This window comes from Schistocerca americana, chromosome 1 (assembly GCF_021461395.2).
Source record: "Schistocerca americana isolate TAMUIC-IGC-003095 chromosome 1, iqSchAmer2.1, whole genome shotgun sequence".
Taxonomy (NCBI): Eukaryota; Metazoa; Arthropoda; class Insecta; order Orthoptera; family Acrididae; genus Schistocerca; species Schistocerca americana.
The window spans coordinates 1,230,306,775-1,230,319,330 of record NC_060119.1 but is presented as its reverse complement, the minus strand read 5'-3'; the positions used below and the strand labels follow the sequence as shown (position 1 = coordinate 1,230,319,330).

Genomic DNA, 12,556 nt, shown 5'->3' with positions numbered 1-12,556 from the left:
ACTGTATCACTCACACACTGATGCTAGAGTCAGAATATGCCTCTGTTGCAATGCCAAGGCATAATGCTGCTATGCACATGGATTACCAGTAAATGGTGTTCTGTTACAAACCAGTTAGAATGGACAGCTAAAATATGTGTTACTGACACCTAGTGGATCACTAATGCCTACATTCAGACTTCGGAAATGTACCTGGTCAGTATATCAGATTTAGTTTGAATGAGCTAGTGGTATAATTTCAGTTAATTATTAATGTGGTTTCTAACAGATCCTTCTTTTTAAATATTCCACAGTCGACACTGACTGCAAAAATTATTTATTTACACTATTGCAGTTTTAGTCTTATGGCCATTATCAAGTGTGACATTGCAAAAGACTGTGTCCTAGCATGTCAAATCTAAAAAGCATCTGATAAGTACACAACATCATATTTGTATGTTGAACCATTTAACTGAAGCACTTGGTGTGTTTTCTTTGTTTTGAGTCATAGGTCATGTTACATGTATTCTTACTGGCACAACTGCCATGTAAGCTTTTTCTGAAGCCAACAGCAATCCCATTAGTTCCATGCATTCTTAAGTGAAGGTTGACCATTTAAACCGCAGAACCTTGACAAGGTACAATTTTTAGCACAGATGCTGCTCCTAGCCAGATCACTCATGAACCTATATCTTACTTTCTTGACCTGGTTCCCCAAATATCTGTACTTGACCATCTTCACTCAAAAGCCAGAATAAATACCTTAATGTGTTCTCTGACCTGGTCAAGGTTGGATTTGAGGGATGTATATATATACTAAGAGAATGCTTATGGTACAGCTATGCTAACTAACTGCATTTACAATGACATACTTATATCTTAGTGTGAGTTAATTCTTACTTCTGGGAGAGCTGCTCTCCAAAATAGTAACCTGTCTGCTCCAACATGCTGGACAGACATGGTCGGTTGAAATAATTTCACTAATTCTTTTTTATGCTCTAAAAAGACCTGTTCTTTGAGAGAGCTGCTTTTCCAAACAGTAGTGCCACCATTCCAAAGCAGAGCAGCAGAATTATGAAGGTGTGATAGTATTACCAACCTAGCATGTTGGTGTAGCTGTTGCCATGCAATCAGGATCTTTGCAGTATCCAATGGATAGCAGCAGCCGTCGGCATACAGACTGTGCACTCTAATGTCACTGTTGAGCATGCCAAGTTTTTGACACCACAGCATATAAAAAGCACATTGAGGAGCCTTTCCTAGTGTGCAGAGCTGTATCTATACTTGAGTTGACATAAGTTGGCCCTGACAGTTGCAGTGGGTTGGGTGCAGCAGCTTCACAAGCCTACCTCAACCAATAGCAGAATGTGATTTTGTAAACGTCTCTGTGGCAATGCCTCAGTGTTGTGCACAACATTGTAGACTGCTACTGTTTACACCTGCAGCCATTAGAAGTATGCATCTGAAAGCAGGCATCAGCACTACAAGCTGTTGGAGATCATCTTATTCCATCTCAACTACAGCATGTCAGATATTCCAAACATGCATTTGAGTGTAGACCAATTAGATGGAAGGACCATCAACAACAAATGGTGCCATGGCTCTTCAGTTATAGTGGCTTTCAATTGAAGCCTATATGTATACTGTTTTCTAAGCATCAAGAAATTGAGGATCTCTCAAAAAAAATATTTGTTGTGGCAAAATGATTGGAGATGACATATTCATGGTTAAAGATTAATTGTAACTGCGTACTGTGAAAGCACGCCATTTCATGGAAACAGCACATTGAGAATATACCAAAACACACTATTCTTAGTACAGTTTGTTATAATTAAATATCAATTAATAACATATTTACAATTTAATCTTTCGGGAAATGGTAAGACACAAAGCATGGTAGCATATCATTCATCATTGGTGTAGCAAAATGAGTACATATCTAATGTTATAAGGTAACAGGTTAGATTAGAGATTAGATTAGATTAGTTTTTCATTCCATAGATCCGTGCTGTGAGATCCTCATGGATGTGAAACATGTCAATTTTTTTTTATTTTTTTATGCTGAAATAACAATACTAATAGTATGAGTATATGCATCATTTGTTTCTATTAAAAAATTCGTCAATGGAGTAGAAGGAATTGGCCACTAGTAAGTCTTTCAGGCTCCTTTTAAACCGATCTTTATGTGTAACTAAATTTTTTATGTTTGCTGGTAAATTATTGAAGATGAGTGTTCCTGAGTAGTGGACCACTTTTTGAACTAAAGTAAGTGCTTTTAAGTCTTTGTGCAGATCATTTTTGTTCCTGGTATTGTGTGTATGAACTGAGCTGTTTGCTGGAAAATGAGATATATTACTTAGAACAAATTTCATTATGGATTAAATATACTGAGAGGCAGTAGTTAGTCAGGGTGTATACGTGGACAAGGCAAAGAAATTCCCGGATTTCTCCCGGATTTCCCAGTTAAAAGTACACTTTGTCCCGGGTGAAAGCATACTTTTTCCCTATTAACTGACAGTATACTTTCTCTCGGAACTGTATAACTTATCAGTCCTTTGAATGATTATGGTTTTATACACGGGCGTAGAATTTCCTGGTGCTTTAGAAAACAAAACACAGGGGAAAAAAACATGTTTTGGAAAAATCTTTGATGTGCCCCATATTTTCGTATTATGAAAGTATAAATTTGAATGCCACCAAACACCACGTTACTTTCCGAAGCATTGAAATCATGATTGCCATACGTTTTGTAAGCCAGTGATAGCTCATGTCACGTGATCTCGCCAGCCGATGACAGCGGGTATTCAGAGCTTAGAGCACGTGATGTAGTCAGCCAATAGCAACATCACTGTTAAGTAATGTGAGGACACAAACAGGAAAAGTTAATGGTTTAAATTAATATACATAGTGCCGCTACACGAAATGCAAAGCTTTCACATATAATATTGGTCTATAAGATTAATACGCTGCAAGAGAAGCTAAGCTTTCACATATGATGTTGGTCTTTTATGTGCCTATTACAATTTAAGATATATCACACAAACGTGCCAGTAAAATTTTTAATAACGACATAAATGTCTGACCTTCTGGGCTCGAAATTCATCTAAATGGCTTGTCATCAACGAGCTGATTTTTAAATGACAGTCAAACGCTCTGTGATTTAAGAAATTCATCTTACATTCTCGCACATAGTTCAACTTGCGTAAAAGAAAATTTACTTTGATGGTAACACTTTTCAAACCACCATTCGGAATATTTTCCCGCGACCTGGTGGAAACAGGTTTGTTTCTGCAATTGCTAGAGAGTGCCAGATGACAGGCATCACTGCACTTGCGCAGCTACCGTGTCGTAGGGAGACCGTAAGTTCATATGTGTAAAACATTAGAAGATCTTACATTATGTCATAAAAGAAACAAGACATCAGAGGATACTCCAAGAGCATCAGAATTTCTGATCCATACCAAAAAGCGCACATTTAAAGTGCACATTCGTATGTCCAGATTTCCAGTGAAGTAGGCCTTCTCCTTCCTCGTTTAACAAACAGTCATGTTATCACTAATTCTATAACTATTCCTGCCAATGTCAAAGCTTATTCACAGGTTAACTTCACTAACTCTGCCAGAATCACCGGTTTAGTTCCCCGTGGTTATTCTCCGGGTAGGCGTTGTTACACGTTCTTACAATGCGATTTCCGTGCTTCTTTCAGAATATAACTTAAAGCGGCTGCTAGCCGGGAACTGTACAACTGGCCCTTACTAGTATAGCGATCTGGCCAAAAATTTTCTGTCAAAATTTCATTTTCTTGGATACACCAAGAAGGTAATATGTAATCTTTCTTACCTGTTAGTCATTTATTTCGACTCCTGTAGTCTGAATCTATTGATTTCGCTAGTAATTATAACAACTCTCATCATTCGCAAACCCAATCAACCACACAATCAGACAGTGGTTGGCATTCATCTTTTTGGCATTAACTCCGTTCAGCTCGTATAGCCCCTTTTATCTGTATAAAAGGTTGTTTCTACATGCGATGAGGATTCCCCTGACAGAGACAGCATGTAAACTATGCATGCATTCACAGATCAACTTACGATTCATTTAGAACTCAACTTAGAATGTGTTCAATAATGTTCAAAAACCAACAGGGATGTATTTCAAAGTCATATGAATAATTCTAAAAACAAAGATGATGTGACTTATCAAACGAAAGTGCTGGCAAGTCGATAGACACACAAACAAACACAAACATACACACAAAATTCAAGCTTTTGCAACCCATGGTTGCTTCGTCAGGAAAGAGGGAAGGAGAGGGAAAGATGAAAGGATGTGGGTTTTAAGGGAGAGGGTAAGGAGTCATTCCAATCCCGGGAGCAGAAAGACTTACCTTAGGGGGAAAAAAGGACCGGTATACACACACACACACACACACATATCCATCCACAGTGGATGGATATGTGTGTGTGTGTGCGCGAGTGTATCCACAGTGGACGGATATGTGTGTGTGTGTGTGTGTGTGTGTGTGTGTGTGTGTGTGTGTATACCCGTCCTTTTTTCTCCCTAAGGTAAGTCTTTCTGCTCCCGGGATTGGAATGACTCCTTACCCTCTCCCTTAAAACCCACATCCTTTCATCTTTCCCTCTCCTTCCCTCTTTCCTGACGAAGCAACCGTGGGTTGCGAAAGCTTGAATTTTGTGTGTATGTTTGTGTTTGTTTGTGTTTCTATCGACCTGCCAGCACTTTCGTTTGGTAAGTCACATCATCTTTGTTTTTAGATATATTTTTCCCACGTGGAATGTTTCCCTGTATTATATTCATATGAACAATTGATAGACTAACGTGCACTGGATGCTAGTCGCTTTGTGAAACAAGGTTTTTCCCCTCAAGAATATGAATTTGCCCCTCCTCCCCCCCCCTCCCCCTCCTAGATCTGGGCCTGCTGCGCACGCTAGAATCTCGCAGCTTGGGCGCTCCAGTAAAATTTTTCCCGGTATCATCTAGCTGCTTGCTGCGACTGCTTACACAGCCAACAGCCACATTTCTGTAGCCAGAAGTGGGAGAAGGTATTACTCAAATGCTCATGCACATGATCCCACTGGTAACTGCTAAACTGAATCTAATGTAAACAGTTGTGACGCCACGCTCATCAGAGGCAATTTGTTGTTACGAAGCATTGCATAGTCTTCCTAAAGCCTTTAACACATTTTGCTGTTGGCAGATGCTTGTATGAGCACTGTGTTTTGTTGCTGTATATTGCACATTTCCTCTGCAACTTAAGTTTTATTTTCATTTTTTCTCTCTTACGTGTTTTATTGCTGCAGTATTATTCTGCAGTTGCAGGATACAGTAATATCTTTTGTTAGAGTATCGGTTCTTACCAGTCAAAATTACAAAAATTTAACTGAAAACAAAAACAATGAAAAATTCCCGGAATTCTAAAAAATTCCCGGGTTTATCCCGGTTTTCTCCCGGATGATAAAATTCCGGGGTTTATCCCAGATCTCCCAGGTTGTATACACCCTGTTAGTATACCCAGTTCTTTGAAGAGGTTTCTACAGGACGTCCATGAATTTACTTCACAAATAATACGTATTACACGTTTTTGGACTCTGAAAACTTTTGTTTGACTTTAAGAGTTACCCCAAAATATTATACCACATGACATTATGGAATGAAAGTAGGCAAAGTATGCAAGCTTTTTCATTTTTATGTCACCTATGTCTGCTAACACTCGAGTTGCAAATACAGATTTGTTAAGGCATATCTGCAGTTCTGTGGTGTGCACCTCCCAACTGAATTTATTATCAAGTTGTAATACCAGGAATTTAAGACTGTCAACTTCTTCTATCTGCACTTCCTCATACTTTATGCATATGCTGGGTGGAAACCTCTTACAGGTTCTGAATTGCATATAGTGAGTCTTTTCGAACTTTAATGTCAGTGAGTTGACTTTAAACCATTTATTAATATCCATGAAAATATCATTAGCAGATCTTTCTAGAACTACACTCAACATACTATTTATTGCAATACTTGTGTCATCTGCAAACAAAACGAACTCTGTTTTCTGGCAGTGTAACTGATGAGAGATCATTAATGTACACACGTAAAAGCAATGGTCCTAAGATGAATCCTTGTGGGACACCACATGTAATTTATTCCCATTCTGATGATGACTGATGACTTAATTCTCTAGTCCCTTGCACTGACACCCTTTGTGTCCTGTTAGCAAGGTATGAGTTGAACCATTTTGCAGCACTTCCCGTGACACCATAGAATTATGATTTATTTAAAAGGATGTTGTGGTTCACACAATCGAATGCCTTTGACAAATCACAGAAAATACCTGCTGCTTGTAATTTGTTATTTAATGAATTAAGTACATTTTCACTGTAGGTGTAAATAGCCTTCTCGATATCAGAACCCTTCAGAAATCCAAACTGTGTTCTTGATAATATGTTATTTGCGGTCAGATGGTTGAGAAGCTGCCTGTACATTACTTTTTCTAAAATTTTTGAGAATGCTGGCAAAAGTGAAATCAGTCTGTAGTTTGATGGTATCTCTTTATCCCCTTTCTTGAATAGAGGCTTAACATCTGCATATTTTAGCCAGTCAGGAAACATCCCAGTTATAATTGACTGGTTGCACAACTAACGTAGAACTGTACTAAACTCACAAGAAAATAACTTAATTAACTTTGTTGATATTTCATCATAGCCACTAGAATGCTTTGTTTTTAAAGACTTTCTTATGGAAGTTATTTCCTTTGGTGAAGTGAGTGACATATTCATGTACTTGAAGCTATTTGTGAAGGCTAGTTTCAGATATTCAAGGGCATTATTTACTGATACTGACAATCCCATTCTATCAGTAATGGATATAAAGTACTTGTTAAATAGATTTGCCACACTATGCCAATTGGTTACTAATGTATCATCTACCCTTAATGCTATTTGCTCCAGTTCCTTTCTGGTTCTACCAATCTCCTCTTTCACTATATCACATCACATATTGTTTTTATTTTGTTCCCTGACATTGCTATCTTCTTCTTGTACTGCATTTGTTTAGATGTCTGAATTACTTTTTTTAATATTTTACAGTATTCCTTGTATTTAGCTAAATCATCAGCATTGGAGCTATTCTTTGTCGACAGTTACATTTTCCTTTTTGTCTTACAGGAAATCTTTATTCATTGTGTAATTCATGGTTTTATTATAGACTTCTGTTTAATTTGAGTAACTTTAAGAGGAAAACAGTTTTCAAACATGGTACTGACATTGTTCATGAATGTGTTATATTTTTCATTCATGTCATGATCACTATAAACATCTTTCCAGTTCATATCTTTCAGCAGTTTTCTAAAACACTCAATTTTTGGTTGATTGAATACTCTCCTGTACTCAGATTTAGCAGTCTTGATAATCTGCTTAGAATTTACATCTAAAACAAGGAGCTGCATGTTATGATCTGATAGTCCATTTATTACAGGTTTCATGATATGATTTTGTTCCTTTGATTTGCCTATAAAAATGTCATCAATGACTGTCCTTGAGGATTTAGTGGTCCTAGTTAGAAAGTTTACAGTGTGAGTTAGATTGAAAGACAACATTACTAACTGCAGTAAATGTTTACTGGAAGATTGCATTGGAAAATCTGTATTAAAGTCACCAGCAATCAAAATTTCTTTGTTTCTTCCTGTTAAATAACCCAAAAGAGCTTCTAGATGATTTATGGATAGATTATAATTTCCTGCAGGTGCTCGGTAAATTGATACTGTTATATAGGATCTGTTATGGAACTCTACTTCTGTTGCACATGCTTCTAGATGCTGCTCTAAACAGAATTTATTAATGTCAATGTTCTTGATTTTATGACAGTTTTTAATAAATGTGGCAACTCCTCCTTCATCCATAGCTACTCTGCATAAGTAGGAAGCTAGCTTAAGTCCTGAAATGTCTAACATATCTATACCAGTGGTCACTTGATGTTCAGAGAGGCAGATTATGTCAATTTGGTTAGATGAATTCATTTCATCAATACAAATGAGTAGTTCATCAACTTTATTTCTGAGTCCCAGAATGTTCTGGTGTAATAAAGATAACTGATAGTGCATACTAATGGGATTATAACTGCTTTGGTGAAGATGAAATGGCAGTTTCTGATTACTTTCTGTTAAACATTGCTTAAATGGAGTCTGTTTGCTAAAATCTGACTCCTGTTCATCTGTTTTCTCAAACTGAGTGTGTCTGACAATCTCTCTTAAAACTCGTTTTCTTTCCCCCATCCCTATACTAAAAAAGGCATCCCTCTGACACCTGTAACCACTGGTATTTTACCACTTGTAACAGTGTCCCCCCTTAAGTTTTCTGCAATCAACCCAGACAGTTTTTCCTTCCTTTTCCTATTGGGGTGAAGGCCATGCCTAGTGTTGCCCCACTTATTGATAGCATCCACAGAAATCAAACCAATATGGGACCCTATATCCATCCTAAGCAGTCACTCAAACTCCAAGTTCACCCTCCCGACAGAAGAGTTCAAATGGGGCCGATCATGGCGTCTTAACACAGACACAAATCCCACACTCGTATGCTTCGTTGCTGATGCTATCTTCACCAGGTCACTCTCTATGGAATATTTAGAGTCTGTGTCAATGCTATTTCCTGGACCACCCATTATAACCACGGCATCCTTCTTTGTGAAATCCTTGCATAAAGAACCTACATCCTCTGTTACCTGACCCAGATCTGCACTAGGCTTGAAAAAGTTCGTGACCTGATACTCTGGACCTAGACTTCCCTGCAGAATTTGGCCAACACCTCTACCATGGGAACTACCTAACAACAGAACTTTCTTTCTCTTTACAAATTTCCCTACCTTTTTCAAGTCCTTGGAAGCTTGTGTGCCCTTTCTACAGCTACAGCTACATGAGCCTCATCCAATTCTGACTGAGGCAACAGGTCAAATCTATTTTCAAGATTTATGACAAAGCTGTCTGATGCTCTCCTTTGCCTGTTCCCCCTATTACCTGTTGCCACTTCCCATCTCTGTTCACCCTTCTCCCTCTTTAACCTGTCCAGATCCTCCCTTGCCTTGTGTAAGTCAGCTTGAAGAGCTGCTATTTTCCCTTCCTGTTCCAGTATTTTCCTATCTCTACTGCAGATCCTACAATACCACTGGTGAGCCTCATTTATGTCCCCATTTCCCACGCCACTACATTCGCCCCAATGAAAGAAACTACAGCACCCATCACACCACACCCTGGAACTATCGATCCTACGGCATGTCACACACTTCTCACTCATGGTGAAAACAGAAATCGTTTATAATGATTTTAAGTACTGACTAAAACATAAACAAAGGACCCTAGAAACTATTCAGGCAGATATAAATAAATTGAAAGAGTACTGAATTAAAAAACTGGTGATTACATATAAGTTTAAGTCACTGTTTACTTATGATACGTGCGTGTGAAATTAAGCTTAAAGTCCGTGCTATAGGTGAGAGAAGGGAAATAAACTTCTTACCCCATTTAATCTTCTTTAACACTTCACTAACACTTCCACTAACGTAACAACACTTATATTATATTTATACCAACTGGAAACGTTTATCTATAAGTTTACCACCATGCCTGCACATGCCTCCCAGGACCTTCTCCCTCCTGGAGCACTTGTCTTCTCACTTGCTGCCATCATTGGAGTCTCCTCCGACATCTTTTCTAGTCCCGTGAGCAAGCATTTAGTGGTTCCAGATGGTAAACAGGCAATATAACAACCAACTCCTACACCTTCCTCCAAGGCCCTGGACACCACCATGGATTCCATTCTTAGGTTAGTGCCCCCTGCAACTGTGGGTGTCCTGAAGCAACAGAGCCATCACCACCTGGGTCATTCCCAGCCCTACTCTCTGTTACTGGCTGACAGTGGATTTTTGGCTTATCTGCAGGTGCCTATCCACAGTTCCCCTGAAGACATGGGCATCACTTTCCTGGGTGCTGCATGCCATCCCACATTGCGGGAGAAGGACACCAGATGTACACTGCCTCACAGTTGCACTGCCAAGGGGACAGGACTGTGCTAACCCCATGTTAACACATCTAACACAATGGTGCCATGGAGGCCATGGACATAACAAAATGTTGGCACCAATTATCTTGTTACAATTTATCTAGCCCATGTTGGCATCTGGTGGTATGGGTAAGGCAGCCAAGCAGTGGCACAATCAAACAGTGACCGGAGCATCGCAGTGAGGTCAGTACATACAGCTCACGGACAGCACGGCATTATGAATTGGACTAACAACCCAGCTACTGAAATCCCAGAGTGGAGGGCTCTCTTCTTCATTCTGTTATGATTCATTCACGTTCTCAGTTGAGTCTGCTCTTGGCACACTTGTTGCTTGTTGGGTCTTGGTCTAGCTCATTAAAGTGATTTGGTTATCCGAAATTTTCCTGTAACATGACATTTCAAAAGCTTGTATTATCTTTTTCCTGAACTTCTTATTGTCCACATTTCACTTCCATAAAAAGCTACACTCCATACACAAACCTTCAGAAAAGATTTCCTAACATTTAAATTCTTCTTGGATATTAACACATTCCTCTTGCACAAAAATGCTTTTCTTGCTACTGCCAGTTTTTATTTCATCCATCAATAGCAAAGCTCGCTATGCCTTTTAGTTTCCCCCTTCCTATTCTAATTCCCTTAGCATTGCCTGACTTAATTCAATTTCACTCTATTATCCTTGTTTTACTTTTGATTATGTCCATCTTACAATCTGTTTTCAAGATGCTATCCATCCCATTCAACTATCCAATCTGTTTAATTGTTGTTAGAAATTCTTTGCATTACCTGACAGAATTACAAGTCACTGGTGAACTGTAAAGTATTTATTTCTTCTCAATGAGCTTTTCACAGCACTCACTTTAATTGACAGAGGCACTGACCACTGTTGTACAATTTTCCAATGATAACCAATTGTCAGTTACAAAATGTCTACTAATGTGTACCAAATACTTGTTTACCTTCAAAGAACGAAGAACATCAAACAGAGGGGATTGGCCTGACAGCTCATCATGCACTACACCATCTCCTGCAGTGTAGCATCCCTGCAAAAAAGAAAGAAATGTTACATACCTATGATATCAGTGAACTGGTTTCATATTGTATAAAATTTGAACTAACCAAACATCTTATAGTGTGGCCTTTCTCTGTTGATGGTGAATATCTCCCACGAACTTTTCTGCCATTCACGTCCGCTCCTTCAGCAATTACTTTGTTAGTTAACTGTAAAATACAAGAAACTCAGACTTAGATTCAGTATTTATTTGAATCTGAATCAAATATTGAATTTGCTAAAACAGTTTTTTTTTCAATTAAAAAACACTGCAATGACATAAATATTTTACCATTTGACTGGACACAGTATCATTATAGATTGTAATGTAATTGGACAGGTAAAAATCTACTCACCAAGTGGCAGCAGGAGAACACGCATATAAAAACTATTACATATGCAAGCTATCAGAGCCAATGGCTCCTTCTTCTGACTGAAGGTTGTCCCCTTCAACTTTTCTGCCAGTAGAAGGAGCCACTGGCTCCAATAACTTGCATGCATAGTAACTCTCATACAAGAGTTCTTCTGCTGCTGCTTGAGGCTTAGTGAGTAGATTTTTTATCTATCCAATCACATTATATTTTCAAAAATTCATTATTTTCATTACAGATTGTGAACACAAAATGGTTCGACTGGAAGGTAAGGCTAACAAATCCACAATTAACTGATTTTTATGGCATTATACATTTTCTTTCATTAGTATAGTGATGGATACAAAAGTAACACTTCATACAGGTGTTAAGATGCTGACCTCATGTTAAGGATGAGTGGGATTCCAGTATCCACCAGACCACAGGATTTTAACTTTTAAACTACTTCAAGCAAATGTAAAGATTGATCCTCCAGTCAGACTATGGCCATTTCCTTCTGAAATTAAGCCAGTACTTCATATCCAATTAATTAACTATCAAACAATGGAAAATCAAGTATGGAACATAACAATATTATGAAAAAGATAGTTGCTTCTCATCAAATAGCAGAAATGTTGAGTCATAGATAGTCACAACAAATAAACTGTCAATCAGATTTTATGCTCTAACCTTCCTCCCTTCTTTTTCTGCAGGAATTACAGGGAAATACACATACCATATTTTCTAACAAAATGCTGTCTGCTTCATGTAAGGTTAAACAAGGCATATAACGCATCATAGAAACCTCAGCAAGATCAAATTAAATTCAGAGTGACATTTCCATGTGAAATTCAAAGACCATGGAAAGAACAAAGATAATCACTCACAGTTTTGTAGTTAGTTTCCCTACTAGAATAACTTCATGTACAAGCACACTAACTGATAACATATTTAGACCAGACCATATAGGTGATACAAGTACCAGGCAAGCCCTGAATGGTCACTCTGACCATGATGGACAAAAACACATGTAAATTAAAGTGAGCCCCACTGTAAAGCAGCTGAGGTAATTAATGATGAAACTATCCAGTCTTTTAAATCACATCTCTGAGACT

The 12,556-nt window shown here is 38.2% G+C and overlaps 1 protein-coding gene across 2 annotated transcripts in view; it reads right to left on the bottom strand.

Moving 5' to 3' along the window:
* LOC124620031 (serine/threonine-protein phosphatase 6 regulatory ankyrin repeat subunit C-like) overlaps positions 1-12,556 on the bottom strand; it is a 240,507-nt gene that overhangs the window by 193,537 nt on the left and 34,414 nt on the right. The window contains exons 3-4 of one of the 2 annotated variants that reach the window (XM_047146700.1): positions 11,160-11,261; positions 11,000-11,083 (exon numbers count right to left, since the gene is read on the bottom strand). In XM_047146700.1, the coding sequence (XP_047002656.1) occupies positions 11,000-11,083; positions 11,160-11,261 (186 nt within the window). Of the gene's footprint in view, positions 1-879; positions 1,022-10,999; positions 11,084-11,159; positions 11,262-12,556 lie in introns of those variants that run through there. The other variant, XM_047146707.1, reaches the window with a different exon arrangement.